Source organism: Aquila chrysaetos, chromosome 24 (genome assembly GCF_900496995.4).
Source record: "Aquila chrysaetos chrysaetos chromosome 24, bAquChr1.4, whole genome shotgun sequence".
Lineage (NCBI taxonomy): Eukaryota > Metazoa > Chordata > Aves > Accipitriformes > Accipitridae > Aquila > Aquila chrysaetos.
Window position 1 is genome coordinate 4,679,367 of NC_044027.1, and position 15,077 is coordinate 4,694,443.

The 15,077-nt window shown below is 43.1% G+C and overlaps 1 protein-coding gene across 1 annotated transcript in view; it reads right to left on the reverse strand.

Annotated features, from left to right (window-relative positions):
- Positions 1-1,274: 1,274 nt before the first annotated feature.
- Positions 1,275-15,077, reverse strand: part of NUDT3 (nudix hydrolase 3) — a 33,032-nt gene continuing 19,229 nt past the window's right edge. Inside the window, exons 3-5 of the mRNA XM_029999555.2 lie at positions 11,724-11,768; positions 10,862-10,946; positions 1,275-9,918 (exon numbers count right to left, since the gene is read on the reverse strand). Coding sequence (XP_029855415.1) covers positions 9,749-9,918; positions 10,862-10,946; positions 11,724-11,768 — 300 coding nt within the window. The 3' untranslated portion in view covers positions 1,275-9,748. The remainder of the gene's footprint in view (positions 9,919-10,861; positions 10,947-11,723; positions 11,769-15,077) is intronic.

Sequence of the window (15,077 nt, forward strand, 5' to 3'; positions counted from 1 at the left end):
AGCCAGTGCATCCCTCCGGCTGCTCACCCGGCCAGAAATACTGGGGTGGGGGGGAAACACTGCTGCCCATCCCCGCGGGGGCACAGCCCGCTCTGGTTCTGCCTTGCCGCGTGCCCACGAAGGCGTTAACTCCGCCGTCAGCAGAGATTAATTTTGCCCTCGGCTCCGCTCCGCAGCTGCGAACATGAGGGCGTTATGCATCAGCCGGTGTGTTTTCCCTCATTGCGATAATGCAGTGCAGGAGGAGCCCAGTTGCATTCAGATCCCAAAGGGAATTTGCAAAGGGGGGGGGGCTGGGTAAGAGATGGATCTCCAAAGCAGGACACATTCACTTTGCAGATAAACCTTAAGAGCTCCCATGGTTGTATTTACAGCTGTGATGGGGCTGCACATTAGTGGATCCTGCCCAGCATTTTGTTTCACATCCCAAAAGAGGGAGAAACCTCCACCCTGGCTGAGCGAGGGCCAGACCGGAGCCCCGGGACTTGCATGAAGCCGGTTCACTCTTCCCCAGCCCCAAGGCAAATCTGCTGCACTGGGGCATCTGCAGAGCCCAGCCCCCAAACTGGGGGGAAACGGGGGCATTTGGGGTAAGGGACAGCTCCGAGGGGCCGCATTGGGCACCCAAGGGAAAGTTTTGGGAAAGCGGTCAGACTTCGGTAGAGCGTTTGTGCTCGCACACACGTGTAGAGCACCAACACAGCAGGTATTTGCAAGAACGGGGTCCGAAGCAGCTCACGTTATTTTTCCTTGACCTACGCTGGCACCTCTGAACACGTTTCTCACCGTCTCCAGCCCTCGCTGCTCGCCGCAGCGCGCTCTGCCGAAGGCCGTCACCGCCAGCTCCCGGCGGGTGCTGGTGCTCTCGGTGCAGGCGGCATCCAGCCTCTCCCACAGCAAGGGGCTATTTCCACATGAAGGGCTCTTGGTAAGGACTTTGTGAAATAGGTGTGAGCAGCTTTGGAGTCAGGACCACTTCTGCTCCACGAGGCTCTTGGTCAGGACTTGAAAGATCTGAATGAGACTATGCCGTGCCTTAAAATTCACCCGTTTTATTGCAGGGTGCCCTCCCCGCTCAGACGAGCCCATCTCAACACCAGGCTGTTGGTGACATCCCTCCAAATTTTCTCCTCCAGACTGTGAATGTACCAAGGCACTTTAGGGAGGGCTTTCTCCTCCGGTGACACTTCATTGCCCGATCTCCAAGAGCGTGAAGTTCACGTACATGGGTAACAGTGCCGGGAAGAAAAGAGACCACGCAGCAAGCAGAGCCGTGTGTGAAATACTGGCGTGTTTATTGGTTGGCACTAGATTACAGCCTACACTCTTGTCAAACTTGCATCCACAAATTTTTTTTTTAATTTTTTTTTTTTTTAATCTTTTAAAGACAGTGACGACCTCCCCCTCGCACACAACTCAAACAGAGGAAACACTTTGAGAACAGAACCAGACCGCCAGCTGCCATACATCAGCGCAGCTTCACACCGTCTCAACATCTGGCTCCAAACACACCCAGACTCATTGCGGAAGAGGGACGGGGGTTTGTAATGACACCAGAGCTGAGCATGGAGTGGATAGAGAGCCCTCTGGTCTTTCTGGAAATGCTATGGATGAAAAGGTCAAAATTATGTAGGTATACGCTATACCTGCCAGCCAAGACTAAGCAGGAGCAAGAGAGCACCTGCGTTATTCATAGGCTCGAACTAAGATCTGAGCCTCAAGGAAAACAAAACATGTTTTCTACTGAATGCATTTGACTTTGAACAAATGTGTCGTAAGTAAGAACAAGTCCAAGCCGGTAAGAAAAAGCATCATCTGAAATGCTAGATTTCCAAAGTGCCCTTGCAGTTGTAAAGTGTTTTTGCAAACTGTTTCAACTTAATATGTCATAAAAAAACCCACGTTAACTTTACCAGAAGATTAGAAACACAAAGCACTGGAGTGAGGAACCGAAGTCTGCAGCCAGAAAAATAAAGCAAAACAGATTATGGGAATTACAAGTCCAAAACCATCTAGAATTCACAGAGAATTGAGTATTTAACTTATGATTCATTGAAAAATCACTGAAAATCTCAGGCTTGTTTTAATTCTAGTAAGTTAGCAAGTTTGTTCTCTACATCAGTTTTCCTCCTCCAAACTCGCTGACATTTCCATGTGAAAGCTGGGCAGGCAGCAGAGCTTCCACTGAGATATCCCAACCAACACCACCACATCACACAGGAGCAGGAAACCCCAGGACATCACTCACCGCGTGCTGCTGCTGCCGCCATCGTCCCCCCCACCCCAGGCCTGGACACTTGAATGACTCAGAAAAGTATCTGTAAGGTTTAAAAAAACAAACAAACAAACAAAAAAAACCCCATTTTCCATAGGGACTGCTCACGCTGGCGCTGCCAAGCAGGAGAGGTCGGTGCAGGTCAGTACCTGGATCGGTATCAAAGTCTTATCCTTGGTCACGAAGGTGAGTTCGAACGTACCAGCTCAGACATGAACAGAAGAGACAGTCAAAGCCCCGCAGCTTTGATCTCGGAGGTATCTCGGTTCGATAAGGAATGGAAAAGCCTAAGGCAGACAGGCTCATACCCACAGACATCCAGCTCGTGCCGCTCGCAGGGTGATGTACCCTGGTTTTTTATCCCACTGCCAGGCACATGCTCTGATGGGGTCTGGGATCCTGCTCTCCCAGCTCGGGGGTGCTGCCAGGGAGTCTCAGGTACAGAGAGTTCTTGAAAAGACTGAGCAGAAAATGCAAAGTGATCGTTCCAGGTCTTCTGATTTAATAAATATAAAATAGGACATACAGGAAGTTCAGCAAACACTCTTGGACCTCCCAAGGTTAATTTCTGAGGCAATTCCAGAGCCAATTTCTCAAGTATAACTTCAAAATTCTCACTTTCCCACCAAAAAAAAAAGAAAAAAAAACCCCCCCTATCAACTAGCACCAAAAAGAGATTTTACAAATCTCCTAAATACATCTTCAATCCAGTTAAGTGTTCTTTTTTGCCCATCTACACCTCTCTCAATTATGTACAGACCTCGTGACACTATACCCAGTAAAACACTACACGTATCTACACACCACCTTCCACCACTGAAGCCAAGAGTCCTCTCTAACTGTATTAAATTCATTCTAACATTGAGAAAAGTGAGGATCATATATATATATATATATGTACGTTATAGTCTCTAACACTGAGACATGATGAGAGCGTACACCAGAAGCAAGGTCACCTGCATCCCCAGGCTGTGATGTAGCCACTAGATGATGCTATCTTATTAAGCAGGAAGAACAGAGCCAGGAGGGAAAACCGAGTCATTTAAAAGCAGGACCAGAGCAGTCGGTGAATTATACACTGTTGTTGAGTATCTTCATAAGATAAAAGCTCTTCACACCTACAAGTATCTGCAACAACTTCATTTCTCGGTGCAAGTTTGGCTAAAGAGACCGACAGATTTCAATCTTCTCCTGAGAATCGGCACCAGCCATAGCTTCCACTCCAGGAAAGTTAAATATTCAAACCTATCTTTCACAAACTCCCAGATCACCCACATTTGCTTTTACTGGATGCTCTGCACAGGTACAAACATTGCATCTGGCTGTCTGTGCTAGATCTGGGAACTGAGGATTCCTGACATTCCCTACCCACATTTTTAGCCACTGAATACTTCGTGTCTGCACAAGGGAAAAAGCAACACTAGCAGATTCCAATCCCTTTTAATTTTTTATAGTTTGCTTTAAGGCACATTCAAGATCACGCTGAATTAAACTGCCTTCTTGCTCAACAGAAATCTGGGAAATGCACACAATGTCCATCTGCCAAGTAAAAAAGCTGATGTGAATGCTTCAATTGCAGCTCCTTTCCAGCCCCCGAACCAGAGCTCTTACCTTCCTCCACAGCAGCGAGACTGAAGGCCATCATCACAGGAGATGCAGCAGGTTCTTTGGGTGCAGCACTCCACAGCCACCCATGGGTGAAGGAGCTCTCTGAAGGACAAGCCCCCCCAGTAAGGCTCTGCCCCTTCCCCACCAGCATCACTCAGCATTTTTATTTCGCAGCACAGCCCTTAGAACACACCTGCCTTGCTAAGCTGGAACCAAATCAACCTAAGAACAAACCATGTCCCCAGAATGGAAGAAAAAGGAAACAAATCCCAAAGGATGTATTTTAAAGAGATGCAGAGAGACAGCACATGCATTCACCTGTCCATGCCACCTTCCCACAGCAAAGCAAGGCAAGAGATGTTATCTGAGGAGAGCCCTGGCTGGGCTCCCTTTACCTGTAAATCTAATAGTTTCTTATAGTGTAACATACACAGAAGACTCAGTTAAATCACAGCAGGCTTACTATCAAGAACCAACGGCCACTCCCAAGTACTTCTTGCATCTTACCATACTGAACGTACTGAGCAAGGGATGTGGGGAAGAAATAGCAAGACTTCAATGAGCCAGATACGTTCTCCCCATCTGATCCACGCAGCAGCTTAAAAAAACTCATTACGAAGTGCCCCTCTGTTAAAGCCCATATTTTTATGCCCTTCTATTCAGTTTTAATTACAGTTACTGGCTAACGGAGTTTATCAGTAATACCAGTCTACGACTTCAGCTCTGTTCAACAGCATTAAACACAAACAAGTGAGCTGACCATTAGCAACTTCTGAATTATCTTTTTGCTACACGTAATGCAACCGCCCTACATTTACTGAACAGCCTCATTCCAACACTCTCTCTTTGGTAGATTCATCTCAAGATATTTCAGCTGTAAAACCACTCAGAAGGCTACATGCCTTGTTCTGAGAGTTCAAAATCACTAGCAAGTAATATTTACCCTCTCCGGTGCTCATGGCACAGCAGCCAGTGAGAACGACTGCCATCATGTTCTGCACCCTCTCAGCTGTCACTGCCTCAGTCCTAAAGAGTTTTTACGGTTCAAAGTCTAATGCATTTTCAATTTGAAAAAATATCTCTTTTTCAGTTTGCGAAGTAGCCATTAACTCAAAGGAATGTCTTGCCAAATGATATACCTGGAGAGGCAAATGCCAAACACTCGTACTTCTAAGAAGTCACTGCAGTTCTGAGCAAGGCTTTGCTGAGCTCTGCCAGAGCAGCTCTGGCTAACCCTAAAAAAGCACAAAACAGCTCGGCCAGTGCTGGTAAGAAGTAGAAATGCTGTGCAAAGATAAAGGAGGTACAAACCTCCCCTGGCTTTGTAACAATACCGAGTTTCTCTATCACCAATAAACTATTGTCTAGAATTAAACAATCCATCTTTGTGAAGAAACCAAGACATCTTTGTGAAGCGACCAAAAGTACTTTAACAGCACTGAATGCCGGATTTCAGGGAGAATGGGAAAAAAAACTCCTTCTTTCACTCTTCTCTAGGCATCTCCGAGGAAAAGGAGTCACCTCTTGGGCCCAGCAGTGTCATATCACAGCCTCTCACAGCCAGGCAGGAATACCAGCATGCACAGCCATGTGACACACCTATTAAATACTGTGGGAAAGCTTCACCAAACAGAAAATGATGTCTTACTTTTAACTGAAAAAAGGTTCTTCCTTTTGAAATGTGCCTTTGAAAAGCCTCAACATGAGCAAAGTCACATTTGAAACCCCAAAACCATCTTAGAGTAACCACTTCAAGACAAAGGTGCCGTACGTTTTCTACCGCACACGATTTCTAAGCCGACATTAACTAATGCATCAAAATCCCTGTTCCACCATACAAAAACCTCATTTGAAAGAGACTTTCTAGAGCTTGATACATACAATTTCAGCTCCACTAAGTTTAATTACACTTGGCACTCTTCTGCAGAGGGACATCCACCTGCATCTTGAGTTTTACGCATCATTTAAGAACACCAGAAAGGTACGGGATCTGTCTGACAAATCCCGCTAGAAGAATCAAGCAGCAGTTGCTGGAGACATTTGTACCCTGGGGGTGTCTTCCTTTTTTTCCTGCTCCCATGCTGGAGCTTGATACATACATGCTGGAGTCAACAAATGCCAGTATACCCGCTACCCAGCATCAGCTTAAACCACCAGCTAACATTTTCCTGCCACAGCAGTAATCTGAGCTGGTCTGTCAAACGCTTCCAGTGACAGGGATCCAGATTTTTAAAGTATTTTGAGGTTTAAAAGATCATCGTGCTAAGCAGTGGTATCTAAGCGCTGAATGCACTTCTCTTCTCCCATTAAGGCCTCAAATACGTTTAAAAATCCAGATGGCAGGATGCAACTCCGCTATACAAGGATTTCTAATTTTGACAATATCAGAGGAAGTGAATCAATGTTGAAGAGTGGGAACTGCTCAGAGAACCTCCCTGCGCTGAGCAGCGGGTCTCCCTCTTCCTCTGTCACTCATCATCTTGCAATCCTGAGGTGACACTTAGGTGCATAGAGAAATCCAGTACTCAAGTGTTTCAAGGGCCAATAATTTTCCTCCTCCTCCTTGCTGCAGGCAGACTTGCTTCTTGATGTATCAAGAGTGAGGTGTCCTTGTATATACCATGAATACATGTATGAAGAGTGGCAAGGGAAAAAGTAATCTTATTAGCAAAATTACCCCTAAGAAGTTGCAGAGGACACTGGAAGTTTTTCACGAGACCCCAGGGTTCAGAAGTGTGCCAAAAGGTAATCAACAGTAGCCCCTCTGAGCTGGAGGCTGTGCATCATCAACACGGCCGGCATTTATCCCAAGCTGGATTTCAGAGAACCCAGACAAGCGTCTGAGACCTGCAACTTGAGGGTGACTTGACAAATTTGTTGCAAACTTGCAGGATGTCTAAATGAAGCATTGGTATTCCTCTGTTTTACCTACGAATACACCAGTGCCAAGTAAGATGGAAGCTATGTTGAAAGCCAAACTAAGAACATTATTCTTCAACAGGAAGCTGAGACACATTGTAATGCTCGATTTAAGGGGTCAGGCTAGACACTACATTGTTTGAGGTAAGAATCACACTATCTCCAACACTAGCTCAATATAGCACCAGTTTTAGCAACGCTGGAAGTCCAAGTCTAATCCTACAGGTTTTTTTAGCAGTTGGTCATGACAGCAGCCCTAAGCAGTTTAATCAAGCAGGCACTAGCCTGTACTGCGAAACCCAGAGTGCACGCCGCTCTTTAAACAACTCTTTTGTCACTAATAAAGGTAGTTTGATTGTCGGTCCCAAACCAATTTAACATCATTTTGCATAAAATCACTTAAACTGCTAGGGCACGCAGCTATACCAGTTACTAGAGAAGAACCTCAGATGCTGAGGAAGATGGTGCAGGGAGAGACACAGGTAGCACAGGACTAAGGCCTGTTCTGAAATTCGCATCTGTTGAATAAAGGCTATTTCTACCCCAGGAGCTATTTCCAGTTAAGAAGACGTACTATCAGCCACTCGATGTTACTGTGTTAACAGCATCAATTCATGCCACATTAAAACACTTTCTTGGCACAATTTATTTTTCTGACCCAAACAAATAAGCCATTAGCAAGTCATTAACAATATTCTACCCTAAATTGTCAATTTAACAGCCCTGTAAAAACATTTTTAGTTTAAAAACAAAAGTGTGCATGCTGTTGATATTAAAACTGCAGTTACTCTTTCAGGAGTACCAGCTGTTTTGTTGCAAAGCATTTTCAACATACTAATCTGTACAATAAAGACAAAAACTCAATTGAAGGCAGTAGATGGCTGTGTTAGGTGCCACTCACGGCTTGGTAACGGCGGACTGTCTGAACTTCTTGTACACTTCCAGATACAATATTCAAGCCCTTTTGAGAGTTTGGTTCAGGCCGATCAGCACAGAGTAAGAAAGTATTGTACATTCGTCTCTAAGTTGAAGTGAACTGAACTGGTGTAATTTAGGCTCAATTCCAGATGCTTGGTTTCAAGCTACTTCTTGAATAATGCCTCTCAGCTTTTTCTTATGCATGGTTTTTCATGTTAGCGATCACTGGCACTGCTTTTGGCCTTGCTACTCCACACTGATGAAAGCAAGGAGAACAAGTGAAGGAACAGAATAGGATCTTAAAATGAACAGCTTCTTGCCAAACCAGCAAGGATACCATTCCCCCTTGTCCCAGGCTCCATGGATATTTCTATCAGATTTTCATATTGTAAGCGCTTCTCGGGAAGAGAGAAAACTCTGGAACAGTGAGTATTTATTAGAATATTTTTTGTTAAATAAAGAGGAGGGGAAAAAAAAAAAAAAGAAAAAAAAAGAAAAAAAAAAGAGAGTACTGCAGATTTAATTTCACATCTTGGCTATGCTCTGACAAAGGAGAAGTTACTGAAATTCAGCAACTACTTCTTGTCCCAAGCCAGGGATTAATTAATGCCCCTCCCAAAACTTGTACCTGTCCCAACCCACCCCCCAGCCCCAACCCTTCCCATTTCATTTCCCAACTAGACAACACTGTTGGCAAATCAAGACAGCATGAAACTTACATCAATAAAAACAACAACAAAAAAAAATAATGGGAAGCGTGCCAATGCATCAGGGGAACTATCCTATTAAACAGTGTACTTCTCCAACTAGCAATTCTGCTCGGGAGTCAGCTGTACCTTTCACGGAGGGAGAGTTTAAACATTTTGAGCATGCTCGATGGTGCAATTCTAAGTGCTGCAGAACCACAGGACAAGAGATTGAACACCTGAATTTTTCCCCCAGGACTTCTTTTCAGGGACACACACGGTTATCCAACCGAGGGCTCGTGCAGTAACACTCAGTAAGTACAATCCAATGCTTTAGCACAAATTACAAGTATCCAGTTCAGCACGGTATAAGGCATGTGGACAAGAAGAGACATCAGCAGAACGCAGCAGGATCAGCAGAACAGCATTGGTGATTGATGCTCCAGTTTGTCAGACTTTGACCCCACTTTGAATCCCTGATTCCTACCACAGACAATGAAATTCAGTTTCTATCGTAGCATTTCTGAGGCTATTTATTTTTGGCCAAGTGTTAAAAGACCAACTCCTTTTTGTTTCATTTTGATGTAAATGCAGAAACATTGGCGGAAGCTGTAGGAAAAGCAACGGAGCAGCAGGGATGTCTGCAGGTGATCAAAACTCTGCCCTCAACTTCAATTGTCACTGCACTAAATCAGGAGATACTGAACGGGGAGTAAACTGGCCCAGCCACTAGCACTGTCACAGAACGTGTATTTTTTAAAAAACAGAACAAAAGGCAAACAGATTAATTATGAACCCTTCTTTTCAGAAGCAGACCAGGATTAAAAAAATTCCTGCAAAATTAAAATGTTAGATTCTCCATCTAAAAAAAGTTTATACATACGTGCTGAAAGTGACCACCACACAGGTCTGAACAGCACCTTACAGTACAGACTAAGACTTAAAGAGCTGATCTCACATTTGAAGTCTTTTAATTAAAAAAAAAAAAAAAAAAAAAAAAAAAGTGGCTATGGCTGGGATGACACAAATGGGACACTTCAGAACACAAGGCAGAGGCGAAACTGGCAGCCTCGCTCGCCAGGCCATGGAAGCGGTGTAACGGGAAAGGGGCACTTCATGCACAAAATGTATTTTACAAAATACATATCCAAAAAAGCAAAAAAAGCCAACAAAAAAAAAAAATCCCACCTTGCACTAAATTGCAGCACTCTTAACACTTGCTCTGCCACAGGCTGCTGCCCATGCCTTGTTTGATAGAGGAGGCATGTGAAAAAGGGGAGGGGGGAGGGAAATCCACGTTTCAGTCTATTTTTCAAGATTTCTCTCATAGGGATGTCTTCAGTCATCTGATGTCAGACACAGAGCTCTCAGAGTACGTCGTGGTCATGACAGGAGTGCCGTTGTTTGCCAAACAACCTTGCCTCAAGGTTTCAAAATACGAGGCCTGCACTGGTTTATGATACTGCAGAACTTTTATGGCATCTTCTATCTTAAACCATTCCCTTTTCCTTCCTGTGGGTAAAAAGAAAAATCAGTAGATGCAACAAAATGATGTTATCCTTTCTATGTTTAAATGTTACTGTTGATTAGCTTTCAATCATTATCATGTGCACTAATGCTGCAAGAATAATTTCACTATGTGGCAAAGTGTCAGTTCGAAAGACACAGGGAAATTTTCTCTCAGGATTCTCTGATCTCGAGGGCCACCTACTCCAAACACCACAGTGATGGCTCCTCTATCCCCACGACACGTATCTGTTTACGGCAGTACATCCACTATGCAAACATTTGGTCTTGCATTTCCCAATTAAAAAAAAAAAAACAAAACCACAAACCAAACACATTTATTTTGCTATTTCTGCAATTGCTATTCAAGTCAGATACTCGTTTTAAGACAGCCCACATCGACACACACCATCACCCAATTTCCATCAATTTGCAAGTGAACCTCAATTTTTGGTGGACAGCACTCATTTCTTACTCTTTCCGTAAAACCTCTTCTGAACACAGCCTGAGGAAAGTCAAGTTACAGGTGCTACAGTGCTACTGATAAACCTCACGCAGAACACCACATTCATTTTCATTTGGGAATCCAATTTAAACACAAAGATTTCAAAAGATAATGGGGAATGATTAATCCACACTGCCCACATATACTTTCTTCTAGTCTTAGAAAGGACAGCTCTTCATGCTCTTTGCTTAATATCTTAAAGTGCAAGAATTAAATACAAAATTGCTGTAGAGGCAGCTGTACAGCTGAATTGACTTCTCCCGGGCCACAGAGGTTACAAAAGCACCAATTTGACCACAATTTTTCTTCCCAAGCAACCAACGGACACACCACTGCAACTTTTCTCGACAACTCTCACAAGGATTCCAGCTCCCAGAGGGATGCTAAGCTGACGTGTTTTGTCTGCATCAAACCAGTTAATGCTAGCAAGCACAAAGAGCTTACCAATATTGACAGAGTCCTCCCAGTCTTCCAACACTTCTGTGACGATAAGTACGTAAACATATGTCCTGTGTTTCCTGTCCCGATTCTAGAAGGCAAAGGGAACAGAATAACAACAAAGCTATCAAGGGAAAAAAGGCAGGTGAGCACATGGCGACTACAAGTTGCAAGCTGCTTCACTATGATGCTGCGGTATCTTATGCACAGTTTCTCTCATAATATAGCTCATTCTTAGCTATTAAACATTGTTGTGTTTTAAATGAGAGGTCTGAAAGTATTAATAGGGATTGCAGCCAAAAAGTCTAGTCCTGTAGGCAGCATTTGGTGGATGGATATGCTTATAAATCAGTTCCTCAGCTGGAAAAAACAACACAGGAAAGATTTTTATCTATTTCACACAACTCTGAAATAGTGAAAAAACAACCGCAAAAAGAGCTGTGTCTGGTACCTGTTGACTGCATCTCACTAGTACTCATCAGGTGTTACTGCACTCCTAATAGGAGCGCAGACGCTTCACCATATTGCAGAGGCCGGTTTGGCAACGGGTGACAGCAGGTGCTAAAGAACAAAGGAGAGCCACTGCTCCCCAGCTGGTGGGTGGCCTTTTTTAGCAGCAAGAAAGGTATGAAGGCACTGAGTATATTCACTGCTACACTGGCTTATCACTCATGATTTCAACAGAAGTGGAAATTGCAGATGATCAATATCACTGAAAGGATCAGCATGCATTTTTATTTAAACGGGGAGTTGCAAGTTTTCCTTCAAACAAGTTATCTAGCTTATTGCACAACAAACTAGGAAGTGATTTTTACTCCGAGACAATTTTTTGCATCAAAATTTCAAAGCCTCAATATCTGAAACTTACCTCAAAAATTCCCACTAATCTTCCTAATGTCCCTTTCACTCCAGCCTATGAAAAGTTCAAAGAGAAAAAAAAACCACACTTTAACAACAGGTCAGTACTTATTTCCTTACTTGTTACATAGGAGCAGTTCCTTTAGAACAGGAAGCAAATGCTGTAAAATTCTGTTAATCTGAAAACAACATGGTCACAAGAAAAATGACACAAACATATCACGAGCTCTAACCATACATGCATTCCCAGGATTTTTTTCTTCTTTTTCTATATTGAAACCATTTTTTATTCAATCTGGAGGAAAAAAATATTTGTTGAGTTACTAATTGCATACCAATATACCCTGAATGACCAGAATCTCCTCTAAAGGTTATTATAGTCTAAGCATGGATAAAATTTGCTTTGGGGTTTAGCAGTTTTACCTTGTTAATATTATAGCTTAAGAAAATAACTTTAAAAGAGTGTATAAAACATCCACTCACACCATCAAAGCAACATGACAGCTACCAGGTATTTCAGGGATGTCTTGCAAACATTTGAAGGAAGCTAATATAAACATAGAATACTTCCAATGTTGTAAAGTGGCCTCCGCAACAGGAACAAGACTATTTCTGATATAACACAAAACGCAGATGCGCACTGAAAGAAGACTTTTGAATCAAGCACAGACACAAATCAAGAGAAGATCTAAGCAACAGTTTTGTCTTCAATTTGAATACTACTGAGGATCTACCCACTTTATCTCATTTGCTGTCACTTTTTATACATCCACTCATCGCTGTGGCTCAGTCACTTTCTCAAAGTGCTGTTTCTCGCCTCTGCTCTCTGGTGTTGCATCATGCATGCATGCAAAATGCCATCCCACTCTCCTGCCCCCAGACCCCTCCCTTTTTCCCAATATTTTACATTCCCTTCTTTTTACGACTGTAAATGGTTGGAACTCAAGTGCTACAGAGAAGATGAGATTTTGCTCCATGACTTAATTGGTCTGAAACAACACACAGAATCTGGCATACAACCCAGCCACGTTTGGAAGGTAAATTCGGCTGCCGTCTCTGGCAGCTGGAACACATCCTAAACAGTTCAGGAAAATAGTGCCTCTGTTCTTGCAGCTGAGATATATAGATCTGATTATGTCAGGCTTTTTTTTTTTTTTTTTTTAAATGTTTGGGTGAGGCCAACTAAATATTTAATGGCAAGACAAATTCTCTGTCCTGAGTGGCTGAGATACACCGCTTCCCCGCTTGCTCAGCTACTAACCAGTTGCTGTACAGTCATATGCTTTTAGAAAGGAAGAACTTTTATTAATTAAAATATTTTACTGGTTAAGTTCCCAGCCTACTAAATGAACACACACACAGATACCAAACAATACAGCCAGAGCACACCTCACTGTTGCTTCTAATGATAGCTGATGGTAGAACTGCCCCAAGAGAAAAGTATTTGTAGCTCCCCCTACTACAAGCATTCACAGAAATCTATTTCTTTCTGTAACATGCTCCCTGACCTCTACTTCTAGGAAGGAGCTTTTCAACTGAATCTTTTATGTTGGTTTTGGATGCAAAATTTATTGTCTCATCAGTATTTCTGACATTCTGCTCAGTCCATAGGTGGACCACTGACTATTAACCACAAGGCTATTTCTGGAGTCAAATAGCAATTCCATGAAGGTCAATGTACGCGTGTATGCGCACACCAGCATGGCTAGGACAGATAACTGGTTTTGACCTTTGCAGATGAGTGATTTTACCTCATCTGCAAAACTGTTGCTGCTAACCTGGACTAATCTCTCTCAGAAGTGAGCTGGAAGGCAAATACTTCAGATGAATTTCATTCAAAGAACTCCTTCACCAGCCTCAAAGAGTGGGCTTTTTTTTTTTTTATAAGCAACCATATCAATCAGCCAGCAATAACAAACACAAGGCTTCCACCTTCACAACATGCATAAATATATTAAAAGATGAAGTGTAATCAAATGTTTCAGGCAAATAACTGTCTTAAGCCAATTTTCTTCACTTGTTCCTGGAGAAGGCTATTGAATTTCTGCTCTCCTTACTTACCTGCAGAGGCACTGACTCAAAAGCCAGGGATGTTGTTGTGATGGTTTAGCAAACTCTCAAGACTGACTAGAAACAAATTTATCTCCAGGCAACTAGCCAGCCTGGAAACCAACCATGAATACTGCACGACCAGCCTTCCAAGCAGTGTATCCCCAGCTCTAAAATTGTGCTTGAAATAATACAGACAGGTGAGGAGCCCTTCCTTCTGTTCTGGTTAAACACAGGCGATGGAAATAAGGCTCTGTCTGCAAACTAGGATCCTTCTTTGTTCTGCCTAGTCTTATTCACCCAAAAAGGCACAACAAGCGATGCCCAGACAAACATGCACTGTAGGAAAATCACATTGAATTATCATCAGACAACTCGAAGAAGTACTAAGGTTTTCTTCACATATGAATTTATCACATGCAGTAGTAAATGGTGACATAAATTAATGGTTTGATTCAAACAAATATTGGGCTGATTTTATAAAGCAAAGCACAACCACCATTACATCCTGGAGTCTGATGGCGCTCTCATCCTATTTTACTGGTATAGTGGATTTTAAAGACAACATATAGGACATCCAACACAGACCAACCGGATTGTTATACACCTATTTTTGATAAAGCACTTAATTTACACACAAATAGGAAAGTCATAGTCTCTGTACAATCATGTACTTTGTTTAATGGAACAAACAAATGTGGAAGCGGAATTCACAGTCTCACACAAGTTTCTAACATAAAAGTTGCCCAAGACATCCAAGAAAATAATCTATAGCTGTTATCACAAACAAAATAAGGAGATAACAAGCAACAAAACCGCCAGGCTCCTCTTTGGGCAAGCTCCATACCTCTTGCTTTCCTGTGGGCCAACCCCATAGCACCCTCCTGACTCATCCTCACTGCAGGACAATGAGCATTTTCTTGGAAAGTTAAAAGCACAGTCACAGGCTCATCCAGGATTGAAGCTGGATCTAAATCTTAATTTGCACCAGATGACTCAGGAATTTTCTCCTTGGTAGTAAATGGATTGAGAATCCTCCGCCCTCATGGACCACAATAGTAAGTGTCTGGCAGAGACAGCACAATTTATTTGGGCACATGTTCCCCCACCAAGCATTAGAAGTGCTGCACAGGGAGCCTGTACTGCAATCCTCAAAATACATGCATGTCCTAGGAGGACGCTATTAAACCTATCTACAAGGGGTAGGAGAGCACCAGCACCAACTGTTCCATCTGCAGGTGTGAAAATAAAGCAAATCAATCAAACAACAGTATTCCCCAGGAAGAGGCACACGCAGGCATAAAAGAGGACAGAC